This window comes from Zonotrichia leucophrys, chromosome 20 (assembly GCF_028769735.1).
Source record: "Zonotrichia leucophrys gambelii isolate GWCS_2022_RI chromosome 20, RI_Zleu_2.0, whole genome shotgun sequence".
NCBI lineage: Eukaryota > Metazoa > Chordata > Aves > Passeriformes > Passerellidae > Zonotrichia > Zonotrichia leucophrys.
The window spans coordinates 716,559-731,775 of record NC_088189.1 but is presented as its reverse complement, the minus strand read 5'-3'; the positions used below and the strand labels follow the sequence as shown (position 1 = coordinate 731,775).

General features: G+C 50.4%; 1 protein-coding gene across 1 annotated transcript; it reads left to right on the top strand.

Annotated features, from left to right (window-relative positions):
- Positions 1 to 370: 370 nt before the first annotated feature.
- Positions 371 to 13,813, top strand: PEDS1 (plasmanylethanolamine desaturase 1). Its single transcript, XM_064729737.1, has 6 exons — positions 371 to 568; positions 3,582 to 3,701; positions 9,517 to 9,608; positions 11,036 to 11,180; positions 11,790 to 12,002; positions 12,764 to 13,813. The coding sequence occupies exons 1-6, from the start codon at positions 442 to 444 to the stop codon at positions 12,883 to 12,885; spliced, it is 819 nt and encodes a 272-aa protein (XP_064585807.1). The 5' UTR covers positions 371 to 441; the 3' UTR covers positions 12,886 to 13,813.
- The last annotated feature ends 1,404 nt before the right edge of the window (positions 13,814 to 15,217 follow it).

Genomic DNA, 15,217 nt, shown 5'->3' with positions numbered 1-15,217 from the left:
AACAGCGCCCTGCACCGGCAGAGGGCGCGCGAGGCACCGGGCGGAGGGGGCGGTGCGAACGGGAACACCCGGGAGCGCCCGGCCCCGCCCCGGGCCCGTTTCCGCGGACTGGACGGGGCCGCGCCCGCCGCCCCACCCTGCCCTGCCCCGCCCTGTCCTGCCCGGTCCCGCCCCGGCTCCTCCCCGGTCCCTCCCCGGCCCCGCGCCCGGCCCGGCCCGGCCGCCCCCGCCCCGCACTGCGCCGCCGGCCGTGCCGCCGCGCCATTGGCTGCTGCGCGCCGGGCTGCGCTGCCCATTGGCCGGACGGGCGCGCGGCGGCGGCGGCGATTGGCGGGAGGCGCAGGGGGCGGGGCCCGGCGCGCCCGCCCCCCGCCGCAGCGCGGCCCGTTCCCGTCGCTGCCGGGCGGGTCCGCGGGCCCTGCGCGCCCATCCCGGCCGGACATGGCCGAGAGCGGCCCGGGGGCGGCCGCGCCGCGGGACGAGCCCGCCGAGGAGACCGAGGGCGGCGGGCGGCGCTGGGGCGCCCAACACGCCGGGGCCCGCGAGCTGGCCGAGCTCTACTCGCCAGGTGAGGCGGCGCGGGCGGGCGGGGCCCGCGGGCCGGGTGCTCGCGGCCGCTCCCCGGACCCGTTCCCCTCGAGCCCCGTTCTCGCCGGGCCCGGTTCTCCCGTGGCCGGCTCCCCTCGGGCCCCGCTCTCCCCGGCCCGGCTCCGGGCGCCGCGGCAGAGCGGGAAGGGCCGGGCTGGCGGCCCGGGGCTCGGAGCGGGGCTGCGGCTCGGGCCGGGCTGCGGGCGGCAGCGCTGGCAGCCACAAACTGCCCGGCAGGGACGTCCTGCCCTCTGGGGCCGGCCGGCAGAGCGAACTTTCCCCTCGAGCGCAGGTGTGGCCGCAGCACGAGGTGAGAGCCAGCGCTGCCCTCGGAACCGCTGCCCTGGGCGCTGCGGGCCTGGCACCGCACAGCCGGCACCGGGATCCTTCAGTCCCTGCTCCGCTCCTCCTGCACCTTGGAACTCCTCATCGAGCTTTAGTTTGGCATTTGGGTGCTCAGTAAATGGCTGTTTGACTATGCTGTGGAAATAATTGCAAACTCCTTGTAAAAAACCATAATTTGTTTTTAGCTCACTGCTGAGTGTGAGCCATGCTGGGTACTCCTGCCATTCCTAGAGAATCCACTCTCTGGTGAAGAATTAGGGGAGGGAATGTGTTTTCAGTGTCTTGTGGTTCCCAGCGGATCACCAGCTTGCACACCCAAGGCAGTTCCTGCACAAGCAGGTGATCTTACTCACACAGAGCCTTGTGATGATAAGAAATCCAAGGCCTTTGTTCGTTTGTGTGACTGGGGCACGTCTGCCTGTTTCGGTTTATTTTGCTCGCCACAGTCTTGCCTTGAGCAGGTGCTTTGTGGCACCTTTCAGGCACTGGGACTGATTGCTGTGCTTTACACAAAAGCACTCACTGGCTTAACCACTGCTCTGGCTCATAAGGAAAAGCTTTCCCTCCCCGAAGAGCTTGCTGCCCTTCTCGCTGGCTGTGGCACATGTACACTGATATATCAGGGAGCTGAGGGTGTATTAGACATGCAGGTTTCTTCTGGAATTACATAAATAATTTACATAAGCAATGCCAGAATATGTATTACGGTGGAAGCGTATCATGTTCAAATTCTGAATCCATAAGAACAGGGCTTGAGTTGAATTGTGCAGAGTGAACGTGACTGGAATATTTCCCTGATTTCTTGAAGCATGTACTTTGTGGCTTTGGCAATTCATTCCCTCACAGGCTTTGGGGTTTGAGTGCATTTTAAACACAAGTTATCAGCGCTGACTCAGTTCCTTGGTTTGCCTTCCCAGCGCAGAGCTGAGGCTGCGTTTTTGAACCTGGCTATCTGGACAGCCATGCTGGATCCCTGTGTTCAGACTTCAGAGGTGTTTGCACACACTGAGCTCGGGGGACTTGCCAGCCTCCTTTCCAGCTCTCAGCTAATTGTTCCATGAGGATCTACCCACTTAGCTCCTCTAATCAGGGTGTGGTTTTCTTATGAAGGAAGTGAGTGTTAATTAACTCTTACTTTCATTACTCCAGGGACCTCTTTATAGAATCACCCACGTTGTGACCTGATGCTGCTGTCAAATATGGCTGTTCTTGTGTCTTAATTTAATTTTACTATTCTCTCCTCTGCTACTGCAGAGAGTGTTAATTTATATGCCCATGGCCCTTCTAGAACGTCTAAAACTGACCTGTCAAAGTCTCGGTTCACACTTTCAAATATTGCCTTATAGGCACGTTGGCGATAAGACTGACCCTGCATTCATGTTCCTCCTTTCCCTGCTCATTGTGTGGTACAGTGAGAAGGAGGACTTGATTTAGCATTTAGGAGGAGAAATCTGATCAGGCATTAGGTCAGCAGAGAGGAGGAGTAGGACGGAGCTGAACACGTGCCAGGCCTGAGTGTGCCTCTGCTCCAGGGAGAGCGTGTGCCCCTCTCCGAGCCCTCCTGGGCCTGCTGTGCTCTGCTGTGCCCCAGGGGCTGGGGAAGGGCTGTGGGGTGAGGCTCTGGGAGCCCTGGGCACGAGGGGCTGTGCTGGCTGAGCCCCAGAGCACGCACGGACTGGCCTGGCAGCTCCTCAGGGCATTAAGAGCTGCCTGCAGCCCAGGCCCTGCTGCTGACAGCTCAGATCTTCTTGGCCCTGGGTATTAAAGGTCTGTTTCTGTGCCCTAATCCTGCAGGTTTCACCCTGAGTGTTCCCTGTGCTCTGCCTCGGTGCCTCGTGGGGATGCAGCAGTGAGGAGCAGGGCAGCCCTCTGTGCTAACCTGATAGTGCAAGTGTTACCGCGCTCTGATGTGCCTGCTCCCTTTTTATAGGCAGTAAATGATTTTTTCATAGAGGTACAAAGTGGTACAGCAAGGTGCAGGAGAGAATTTGTGCCAGTTCTTTCTCTTTTCTCGTTCTGTCCCTTGTCATCTCAGAGTTGCTGAGAGTTGCCAGCCTGTGCCTGGGAGCAGGAAGGCACAGACAAGACAGCAGTTCAGGGAGAAGCTTCAGGGGAATACTTGTGACACTAGACAAGCCATTCCAGGGCCACCAAAATCCAGAATGGTGAGAACAGTGCTTTTTCCTGTTAGTACAACAGCTTTATTCAAAATCTCAGAGCTTGTAAATATTACAGATCACAAGGTGATTTAAATATGTTTGAGGCCAGAAATTTGTTCCCAGATTCAGCCCTTCCAGCAACACTGAATATTGGATGAAATGCAAATTGAGAAAAGATGTGACGTGGAGGGACTTTATGCCAGCAATCTCAGGGAGAAGGAAACTAGGACAGTGTGAGATGGTGTCTGATTTGGCCCTGTTAATTGGACAAGGGCAGAGGGCAGAGGGTAGGAGTGGCTCAGGGAAGAGGAATGTCATTTAAGAAAATGTGTGCACTTCCCATAGATAAATAAGTTTCTGTTTCAGTTCCCTGTCAGACAAATGGAGCAAGTCATCCAGGCAGTGGAATGGTCTGTCTGTTATTTCGGGTTTCACATTGTCCTCTCAGATAAAAGTAAAACATGCTTTCTCCCTTGTTCTTTCCAACAGGAAAGAGACTACAAGAATGGATCTCTGTCATCTTATGCTTCTCTCTGATCTGCTTCAACTTTTACAATCTCCTCTTGTACCTGCGGCTGGAGCACACACCCTCGGTCCTCGTTGGGATCTGTAAGTAGGGGCTGTTCCTGCTGCTGCCCAGGGCAGGACTCATTGGGATATGTAAGTAGGGGCTGTTCCTGCTGCTGCCCAGGGCAGGACTGGTTGGGATATGTAAGTAGGGGCTGTTCCTGCTGCCCAGGGCAGAACTCATTGGGATATGTAGGCAGGGGCTGTTCCTGCTGCTGCCCAGGGCAGGACTGGTTGGATATGTTAGTAGGGGCTGTTCCTGCTGCTGCCCAAGGCAGGACTGGTTGGGATCTGTAAGCAGGGGCTGTTCCTGCTGCCCAGGGCAGGACTCATTGGGATATGTTAGTAGGGGCTGTTCCTGCTGCCCAGGGCAGGACTCATTGGGATATGTTAGTAGGGGCTGTTCCTGCTGCTGCCCAGGGCAGGACTGGTTGGGATATGTAAGTAGGGGCTGTTCCTGCTGCCCAGGGCAGGACTCCTGTCCTGTGGGGTCCTTCAAGCTTGACTTGCTATTGAAAGGGAGAGGGACACCTGTGTGTGAGCCTCTGAAACTGAGGCCCTCTGCAAAATGGGTTACTGCTTTGTCTTTACATTTCACTGGCTTCTCAGTCCCTCAGAGGGGAAGTTTTGATGTAGCTGAGTAAGTTTGGTGTTCTGTGTAGTCACTGCAAGAGTAAGGACTATTGAGAAGGAAAGGAGCTGTCAAAATGGTCAGAGTTGGGAACAAAATACATTGCTTGACAAAAATATTCACAAGAATTTTCCAGAACGCAAAAGCTCAAGGGAAATGTCATAAAAGGTGCTTGAGGCATCAAACTGGCTTCATTTCTGGGGACTGCAGACTGAACACAAGAATTTCGGAGAGCTGTGCTTTCATGTCAGGATGTGATGTTTGGCCTTTATTATCCTGAATGATGACTTTTTCCAGGAGTATAAGAAAAGTTGATTCCACCTCTTCTGTGGAGGAGAGGAAGAACCAGTGAAGGATTCTGATGGAATATTCAGAAAAAAAATAGCTTTGCTATAACTGTGTGGGGTGTGTGTTTTAGAAGAGAATGGTACCTGTTCACCAGCAGTGCTGGGCATTGCTAATGAGTTCAAACTAAACAAACCAACCCCACCCAGACACTGAGCTCCTGCCAGAGCTGGCACTGCCGTTCCTGGTGTGTGTGGGGAGCTTGTTGGGGCTGGGGGCAGCAGTGGCCTCACTGTGACTCACAGAGCTCTCCTGGCCTAGTTCAGCCCTGCCTGCCCTCGGCTGATGAGGTGGAGGCGTTGGAGGAACGGAGAGAACAGGGCATGGGAATGGGAGCTGCTGCTTGGGGATGAGGGCACAGCCAGACAGGAGAATCAGCAATGATGCTTAACCTGTGGTGCAATCTGTTTGCAGCTGCCTTTCATCTCAAAGTTAATATTGATAAAAGCTGGAGTTCTCTGATATCCTGGTTACCAGTTTAACTGATAAAGCAGCCAATTCACTGATAGTATTATTTAAGTAGTAGTGAATGATTAAAGTAGCAGAATCTGGATTCTGTGTAAATAAAGTGGTGTGGAAATAATTGATAGTGTGTACAAAAATGAGTGCCATAAAATAGTAAGTGCTTCAGGCTATCTTGTTTTGCTGTCTTCAATACATTATTTCTCCAACTGAAGTGTGAATGATGTCTGTAATTCACACTGATTATTAGGTTTTATTGCATATTATGCAAGTCATATCCATAAAAGTCCCGATTCCTAAATACGTGAGGAGCTCCACGGGCAGTTGGGAATCCTGAGTCACCACAGGGTGAGGTGTGCTCCATTGACAGCTTCCCTCAGGCTTCTTTGGAATATTGACCTTGAGCTGAAGTCATAAAGCAAACATTCTGCTAATAAAGACAGAGCTGTGATCCAGTTCCTGCCAGGTCTTTGTCAGTCTGTTCCAGGGGCTGGATCTGTCCTGCTGCACAGACCTGTTCCCTGCACAGGGACCCTCTGTGTGCTCTTCTGTAAATACATGCTTTCCTTTAGGAAATGAGGCACTTTGAACACTGCATCACTCCACTGAGCCTAAACCCTGTGTGTGTAATTAAAGGCTGTGTCACAGCTTCTTTCTTTGTGCCTTTAGAGGCACAGGGGATTGTAACATGAGCAATACCGTAAGTGCCTTAGCCTGGAGATTGCTGGGGCAGGAGAGGCGTGTCCCTGCTGTGGCTGGCAGTGGGGCAGCCCTCCCTTCCCCAGGGTGTCCCTCCCCAGTGCCATGGCAGGGTGGCAGCGGGTGGCACGCAGGTGCCCTGGCCCTGCTGAGTCGCTCGGGGCCTGCAGGGGAGCCCAGCACTGAGGGGACACTCGGTGGCCTCGCCTCAGAGCAGCTCAGGCTGTGTCATGTCCTGCTGACTAAAGATGAGCGTGCTGGACAGGAAGAGCCACGGGGCTCTCTTGCCTTCCAGGCTGCTTTAGCAGAGATGAGACCATTTCCTTCCCCCCTCACCAAAAGAAAACAGAAAAAGAGTGGGCAGAGGATGGATTTCTGCTGAGGCTGGTGCTCGCTCCAGTCATGCCCTGCTCTGGGTATGCTCAGCTGCTGGGCAGCCGTGGAGCTGTTCCTCTTTCTCAGGTCTGAGTTTGGTGTTGGATTTGCATGCACACAAGCACGCAGTGCAGGCAGGCAGCCTGGCTGGGGACGGGGCTGTGGGGCAGCTGGAGCACCCCCGTGTTTCCCAGTGCAGCAGGACAGCATGCCAGCAGTGCCTCAGAGCCAGAGCAGCCTCTGCCACTGTAATTGAAGGTTGGTAGTGCCAGGGACAAGGCTGGCAAAGGGATCATTGTGTGGCAAGCAGAAAAGCCTCACCAAGACATGTAATATCAGGCTTGAAAGTCCTCATACCTTCAGGTGAGCTTGTGGTGTCCAGCCTATTCAATATACACGAGCTGAGTATATAGTTCATATATTAATAACATCTAGATAAAAGTTTGGCAAGTTACAGCATGAATCTTGGTTTTCATTTCCTCTCCTTCCTCCTATTTTTGTATAGGGTTTTAAGCCCCTTTTTTCCAAATTGGTTGACTTTTTTCAGGCATGTGACTGTTATCTGCAGCCACATGGGTTGGTGACAGGCACTGTTCATTGCAGTATTACAAAAAAAGAAGAGTTAACTTTGTGTTGTAACCTGTTTATATTCCTAGGAACTGCCCCACATAGAGCAGATATCTTTAGGAACATCTTGTGACATGATACAAGTTACAATTAATTACTGCTCTCTTGAAAGATGGGCAGCTATTTTTTAACCCAGATGAGGTGCATGTTTCAGTTTTGCAGAGCTTGTGGGTTAGCCAGAGAGCACACAGGAGGAAATCACTTAGTGCAGTTTCAGAATAGAAACTGGATCTCCTCAAGGCCCAGAACTCTTTGTTTCAATCTCCAGCAGCTCTGCAGGGCTGCCCTTGGTCAGGAGTGTGTAACACACGGGAGCTGTGGCACACCTTGGTGGAAAACACTCCAGAGACATCAGTGCTGGCTGAGGTGAGTGCTGGGCACCTGGCTCAGGTGTCCACACCCTGCTGCCCCACAGCTCCAAGGGTGTGGGCACTCTCAGGTCCAGTTCTGGCTCAAAGTCCCTCTCTCTGTACTGAGAGTCACTAAATGGCGACTCCAGGTGACTAAGGCATTTTATTTTCATAAGTATATAAGTGACAAACAACTGGTACTTTGGCATATTGATATGTAGCCAACAAGATTTTTTCTGAGTGAAGTTAGCCATGCAGACCATTTAATGCTGTTCAACCAGTTCATACAGCCCCGATTAAACACGGCTGTACTTCCTAGTGATGTTACACAATAGCATCAAGTTATTAAATAACATCATATCGTGCTTTCTTCCCCTCCAGAGGCTCTAACTGGATTTTTACTGTGAATATGAAACTTTGTATACTTTGATATAAGACTTCCGGGTTACAATTTGATCATTCAATCTATGCAAAGCCAAGCTTACTCAGCTCATGCAATTTTGGTGAAGTACAGGTTTTAATGGTAAATGTGCCCAGCAGTTTTGTGTCTCGAAGCTCTTGTGGGGCCTCCTCCTTCTGCAGGCCCCAGGAGCAGCCTGGCCACGGGAAGTGGTTTGAGAGTCACCCACTCTCAGAGCTTGCAGGTTGTCTCTCAGTTTGACTGAAACACTGGAGAGGGGCCTTTCCTGGGTCACAGACCCTGCACGTTCCCTGGTTTCTGAGCCAGACACAAGCAGGACAGAGCTGTGTCCGTTTATTTGGGGCAGGGGCTTATCCAGCTGCATGTCCTGCTCGGGGGAGAGGCCCCTGGTGTTGTGCCTGGGAGGTGCCCACACAGGATCACAGGTGTGGGGAAATGGGACACAGCAGCATTTCCAGCAAATGTGTGTGGCAGCTGAGTGTTTGCTTGGATACTGCTTGGAGTCCATTTGTGCACCTTTGGGTTCCCTGTGTGCTGGGCTGCCTTCCTTCCTGCTTATTCTGCAGTCTGCTTACAAACCAAGGAATGCCAGTGTTCTGAGCAAGCCCTGCAGCTGGTGTCCTTCTGCCCTCCCTCTGTGTGCTCTGAGCATCACCTCCTCCTCAGGGATAGCCCCTGCGTGGGCCCATCCTCGCCCCTCTCTGTGAGCTGGAGGAAAGCCAGTGTGTGTGGGTCAGGACTTCCCTGATGCTGCACTGAGCTGGGGTTGTCTTGCTTTTTCTGAGTGTGTGGTTAACACTTCACCCATGCTCAGGGCTGTCAGTCTGCTCTCACCCTGCCAGCCTCGATGACAGAGCGCTGAGACCTTGTGCCACCTCTGGGCAGCAGCTGGGCTCCCGTGCCATGCTCAGTGAAGGCAGTGCTGGGTGTGTGAGGGTCAGCACCCAGCTCATCAGTGGGGACAGGACACACACCGTGTCACCACGCTGGAGCCTCAGCACAGCTCCTGCTCTTTTGTTGTGACTCACCGTGCACAGAGGAGGCAGAGGGGAGAACACACCCTGCTGCAGTACAGCTGGAGCAAGATTGCTGGTAGTTAGGTTTTTCCCAATTGCTTTAGTATAATGCACTGCTCCAGGCACCCTCCATTCTTGCCTTTACCAGCTGACATCAAAGCGGCACGAGGAGCATCTATTGAGCTGTCAGTGCTTTGCCTCAATTTGCGTTGCTGTTGCTGCAGTTGTTTCGCTGGGGTGATGCAGCAGCTGGAGGCAAGGCAGGCTAATGGGGGCATTACCTCAGCGAGAATGGCATTTGAGTCTTGCAAAGAGAAGTGTTGTTTGGATATCTTGCCCTGAGCCCAGGCTGCCTGCCCTTTCAGCTGCTGGGAGCAGATCTAAACGCTATTGTGTCCCACCCGCCCTTGCTGTGGCCTGTGTGTGGTCTGAAACAAGAACAAATGCACAGAATCCACTGCTTGGAAAATGAGCTGTCCTCAGTGTAATAAGGGGTAGATAAAGAATGAAGAGTCTCCTGCTGCATGTAAGAGTTTGGGCCAACTGGATAATGGATTCAACAGGAGGGGCTGGTTTATAATAGGAGAAGAGCTTTTTTATTTGTTCTCCCTCTCTGAAAATGAAAGGTGAGGGGAAGGACTGCAGAGGTGAGGGGTCAGCCAAGCAAAAGGTACCCACTAGGGGAGGTATTTATGTTCTGTAGGAGATGGGCTAAACACAAATACAGATTTAATGAAGATTGCTGCTGTCCAAATGGTGTCTTGCTCCTTTTCCTAACTGCCTCGCTGTATGTTTATTCAGACTGGGTAGTCTCACATGGTTGTAAATACCTAAGTTAGAGGCAGATAAACAAGTAAGCTGCTGAAATAAGAATTAGATGTGAGTGAGTCGGTAAAATGCTGTGTTTGTCTGACTCTGTCTCTCATTCCAGTTGCAGGAGTTGTTACAGCTGACTTCCTCTCAGGACTGTTCCACTGGGGAGCAGACACCTGGGGATCTGTGGAGCTGCCCATCATTGGAAAGGTGTGTGGTCGTTCCTCAAGCTCAGGAAAGCTGTGCAGTGCCTTTTGCAGCAGTGCCAGTGCTGCCAGCTCTGGCTCTGTGCCTCACCCAGCCCAGGGCACAGCCTGGGCTCTGCTGGGCAGGGCTGTGTTTGCACCTGGCCTGGGGGACACTGGGGTGGCACTGCTCCCTTCTGTCACCTGCCTGAGGCTGGCAGTGTCTGCAGACCCTGCAGGCTCTGTGGGCACAGCCTGTGGCAGCACAAGTGTTGGACCTGGCTGGGCACTGTGCGTGCTCAGGTCAGGAACACAGACTTGGAGAGCTGGCCCTGCAGCTGAACTCCTAATGATTTGTGAAACACGGGGCTGCTGCAGGAACAATCATTCCAGTTCCCTCCTCTATGGGCCCCTGTTGTAACACAGTGATATTAGAATGGTGGTGACTGAAGATTTAATTCTGTATGTATTATACACCTGCAGCTACAAATGCCAGCTGCTTAGTGCAAGCTGCACTGGCTTCTGTAGTAGGCAACAATCTGTTTTCTTAATTAAATTTCTTAATAGCTACCATTAATTACTCCTCACAGTGCAATATTAGAAGGATCATTATTTATATAAAAAAGTGGGCTATTCCTTGTTATTATCCAGAGTTACACAAACTACAACAGAATTAAAACTGTTCAGTTTGGCTTTTTTGTTCACCTTCAATAGGCTTAGTAGTCTTGAACCTCTGTATCTTTGGACCACGGTTTAAATAACTTTTAAAAACCCTACTGCTAGAGACTCTGCACTAAATCACCACGAGCTGAGGCAGCTCAGGACACCTTTGCACAGGCTGGACATGCTGGAAGTGTTAAAGGCAAATCAGTAACTGTGCCCCACACAGTAAAACAATTGCTCTGTGTGTTCAGATGGGATTTCTGCTCCTGGAGGTGACTTCTGTGTAGTCTGTTTGTCTTCCACTGCTTCGTCCAGTCACTGAATTTGCATTTAGTCTGTCAGTGCTGGCATCTGTGGCCCATAAATATGGTAGGCTGAGTCCTAATTTTTTAGTGGTTTTTTTTTTTTTCCTTGGTTGATTCTGCTTAGCAAGTGAATTTCACAGGCTTATTTTGCCTGTGAAGTTAGGGTGCTGCTGCTTTGTTTTTAAGATTATGTATTGAAGGTCCTAAGTGAAAATTTAGAAGAAGAAAACTGAAAAGCAAGGAAAACCTGGATTTGTGTGGGGAAACTGAATTGCTTTGCAAATGTAAATCACATGATCTGAAGTGTCCTCGTGACAAAAGTTTGAATGTTGTTTACATGCTGTGTACTATGGAATTCTCTTCAACTCAATCATCAGATTTGAGTGTAAGAGAGTTTGTTGAGGTTATTTTTTTTTTGGTAATATTTTTCTTTTCCAAGACCATTATTGAGTGTGGTGTTGTGTTTATCCAATTGTTTTCCCAGGCTTTCATCAGACCCTTTAGGGAACACCATATTGACCCCACAGCCATCACCAGGCATGATTTCATCGAGACCAATGGAGACAACTGCTTCATGACACTGGTCCCCTTGGCCAACATGGCGTACAAATTTGTGTCTTTTTCCCCGGGTAAGCTGCTACTTCTGACTGCTGTGGATCTAGTGTTCTTGTTGCTATCGAATGAACATTTATCTGTGAGAAGTTTGGAGGAATCCATGGATGTGATATGACAAGAAATAGCTGCTGGAAGCATGGTGCTCCTGGCAGGAGGGAGGGAAACTTTCTTTCCTTTGAGGTGTGATGGCAAAAGGTGGCACAGTGAGGTTCTCTAGCTCAGCAGAGACTCTGGGGCTGGGGAGTTGTACAAGGAAGACTAGAAGTTATGCTAAATGCTTTTTTAATAAGAGGGACCAAGCTGTGAACATCTGGAGAAACTCATTGCCCCAAAGTGTGTAACACAAAACAATGCTTCCTCTCTGTGCACAAGTGCTTTATGTGCAAAGCAGAAGTCAAGAACTAAAGGGTCAAATTAATTGTATAGGTGGTAAACTCAGTTTGACTTCCTGTTTATGGTGTGCTGACAGATTCCGGCAGTTCCCAGCCTGTCGTGTGACATGTGGGAATTGCTTGTGGCTCACTGGCCCGTGTGACACTTGTGCCAGAGCAGCTCTGGTGATGCCCCTGTCAGCTCCTGCAGCAGCAGTGGGCCCTGCCACAGCTGCTGGTGGTGTTTTGCAGAGGCCCTGTGTGAGACCTGTCCCTGGGAGTGCTACGTCTTTGCCCTCATCATCTTCATCACCATGACCAACCAGATCCACAAGTGGTCGCACACGTACTTCGGGCTCCCGCGCTGGGTCGTGTTCCTGCAGGACTGGCACATCATCCTGCCCCGCAAGCACCACAGGATCCACCACGTGTCCCCCCACGAGACCTACTTCTGCATCACCACGGGTATGGCACGGCTGGCACTGCTGCAGGGCGGGCATCAGTGCTCTCAGGGCTCCTGGGAGAGCTGTAGCTGGGCTTGGCATACACCTTCCTTTGTGGGGGAAGCTCTGTGATCAGCTGCAGGAGCCCAGAGCCTGAGGGAGCAGTCATGGTGCTGAGATCTGATTGCCCGGGGTCTTGGTGAGCTCAGGCCACTCATGGGGCTTGTTCTCTAAAGCTGCTGTTCCTTCTGAAGAGCAGAGTGTCTGCAGCTGCTCTGGAATGCTCATTTCTAAAAGCCAGGCTCCTGGATTTTCAGCATCCACTCATCCTGACTCAGAGGAGTGGACATGTTTGCAGAAAGCTTTAGCTTCCTTTTATATCTGTACAGGTGGGAATGCTCAGTCACCAGTGCTGCACAATCCTAAATAAGTTATCAAGTTAATCAGACAGCTGGAAATAAACCACTCTGGTTCTTCATTCTGTCATTGGCGTCGACAAACGGTTCATGTGGGTTTTGAAACCTCTGCCAAGAAAAAAAATCTAATTCTCATTAGCAGAATGTCATCTAGAAACATGGTACAATTAAGAAGCCTGACTTGACAGATGGTAGCAAAAATCTTGCCACCCAAAGAGCTATTTTTAATTCCTACTATGTCCTGAGAGTTTAAGCCTGACCATTATTAGCAGTATTGGGCTGGTTGCTTTTTTTTTCCTCATTAAAAAAATGCTGAACTTTGGATGCTACGACAAACTAATCCTCTTTCTCCTTTGCAATCCCTTAGGTTGGCTGAATTATCCATTAGAGAAGATAAGATTTTGGAGATGTTTGGAGACCATCATCCAAGGACTTACTGGTGAGAAGCCAAGAGCAGATGATATGAAATGGGCTCAGAAAATCAAGTAACTTCTGCCAGCCTTCTGCAATCCTTAACTTGTTGCCAATGTTGTTTTTAAAAGAAAAAAGAAAATAAAGCCATCAGCCAAATTCAAGACCTGCAAAGAAATAACAGACTCTAAAGCACAAACTAAAAAGTGCTAACACAGACTACAATGAAAAGAACTAATTCTTAAAACAATACTTGAAATGAAGATGATTACTCTCACTGAGCACCTTTTTGTGTAGCCATGTCTGCTTACACCTTAGAACTCGCTTCGTCGCTGTATCCGTGAGGTACGGGCACGCCACAGGCACTGCAGGGGCACTGGGGGAGCAGGAATCGTGTGTTGTATCAACATTCTGAACACTTCCCAACAGCTCGTGGCCTAAGACCTGCAGGGAGAGGTGACAGCCTTGTCACTGGGTGTTGGAGTGCTGTGTGGAGCAGTGGGGGGAGCAATGGAAGCCTATAAATCATGACTGCTCAATGCACTCACTGATTGATCCACGTCCAGCTCTGTCTTCACTATCATGTTCAGCCTGATTGATGTCATGTGCAACAGACCAGAGAATCCCGCTCCTCCAGGGGCCACCAATCCTCAAGTGTCTTCAGTTTCCCTTAAAACAAAATTGTTGTACTCTCCACATGAAATTGAGCAGTTTCTGCATAAGCCTTCAACTTCAGGAGCCTCTGAGGAGAGGGAGGGCACCCTACAACACGTGTGTCTGTTCGTGTGGAGTGCTCACTGCTGAGTCTTCTATTAAGTGTTTCCTACCCTGACAATAAATGTTTGAAATAGTTCTAGCATTGGGCACACTGCAAATAGCTGTATTCAAGAGCTCAAGGTATCAAACTCGTAATGTTAGAAGGGAAATGTCAATGACTGGTGTTTTGTTCTTTTTATTTTTTTAAGGTGCTTGCTTGTTTCTGTAAATAATATAAAGCCTTAATCTCTTCTGGTGTAATGGAATAATATTTTAATGTGATGTTTGAATGTATATAATATATTTATAACAAAGCAGTTGGATAATACTAATCACGTTCAAGTCTTGTTGCTGTTTTTCATTGCTGCACTGGCAGCACTTAGTGCAGGAGCTGGATCAGGGGTTGCACAGCGCCTCGTGCAGTCCCACACCTGAGGCACCTGGCAGCCTGTCACAGCCTGTCTGGGTTGGAGTGATCATCTGCCAGCGTTTCAGGAGCCTGGCACCATGTTAGAGCAGACTTCTGCACCTTTCAAGAAGTGTAAGTAATTCATTCTGCTCTGGATGCAAAGGAGTAACCCCAGTTGCATTGGGGTGAGGAATTTCTCTAAAAACATCCAACAGGCACTTTATCAAGTTAGTGTGATTTGGATCTTGTTCAGTTCTTGCCTGACTGAAAGCTTAGTGATGATCAAGGTTTGTTCCCTCCTCCAGCTGTAAATGGTGTTAAATTCAAGCTGCCTCTTCCTGAAGAGCAGGGTAAGATGGGTTTGAGTCATAGGTTTAGACTGACCTTGATCTCCACTCCTTCAGATGTGCTGGATGGATTCTGAATGAGCTGGGACCTGGCAACTCCCTTTCAGTGGCAGAGCTGAATGCAGGAGCTTCTGAGCTGGGTTCTGCACATTAAAATCACAGTTGGTACCTTGGTCACACAATATCTCATGTAAGTGTTCAGACCCTTGGAGAACTTAATGCTATTGCATGGAGCTCTGTTGTGTTCCCATTGCCACAGTCACTACCAGGTGTCCATGCAGCCCTGACATGAAAGAATTCTTCCACTTCAGCAGGAGTCCCCAGCTGCCTTCAGCTGATTGTGGAGAGCTCTGCACAGAGCTGGGTGGATGTTCAGGGCTCAGCCTGAAGCACTGGCTCCTCGGAGAGCTCTTTTCACCGCAGGTTTAAATGCCAAGCGAGCTGCAGTGGATGGAGCAATGGATTTGGGACACAGAATCAGCAGAATTTGTACTTCCAAAGTGCTGTTGAAGGCATTGCTGCTGCCTTACTGGAAACAAATCTGAGCTACTCATACTGGTGGCTGCTGGGACTATTTATCTGTTAATCTTACTTAATTATGAGAAACTGGGACAGAGTTAATCTCCAGCTGCATTTTCCACGTGGATGCCGTGCTGGGCTCCTGGGGCAGCCCTGGCTCTGTGACCCCACACCCGACGTGGCTGTGGCTCCTGAGGTCCCTGTTCCGCCCCTTCAGAGACGTGGATGCTCCCACAAAACCAGTATGGCAATTCTGGAGCAAAAGGCTGCCTGGATCCTTCTTAACAGCTGTAAATCTGGCTTAAGAAAATTTGTCTTAAGTTGATTAGGAACAGATTAGAGCTGAAGCAGAATAAGGCACTCCTGTTGAACTCCTCAG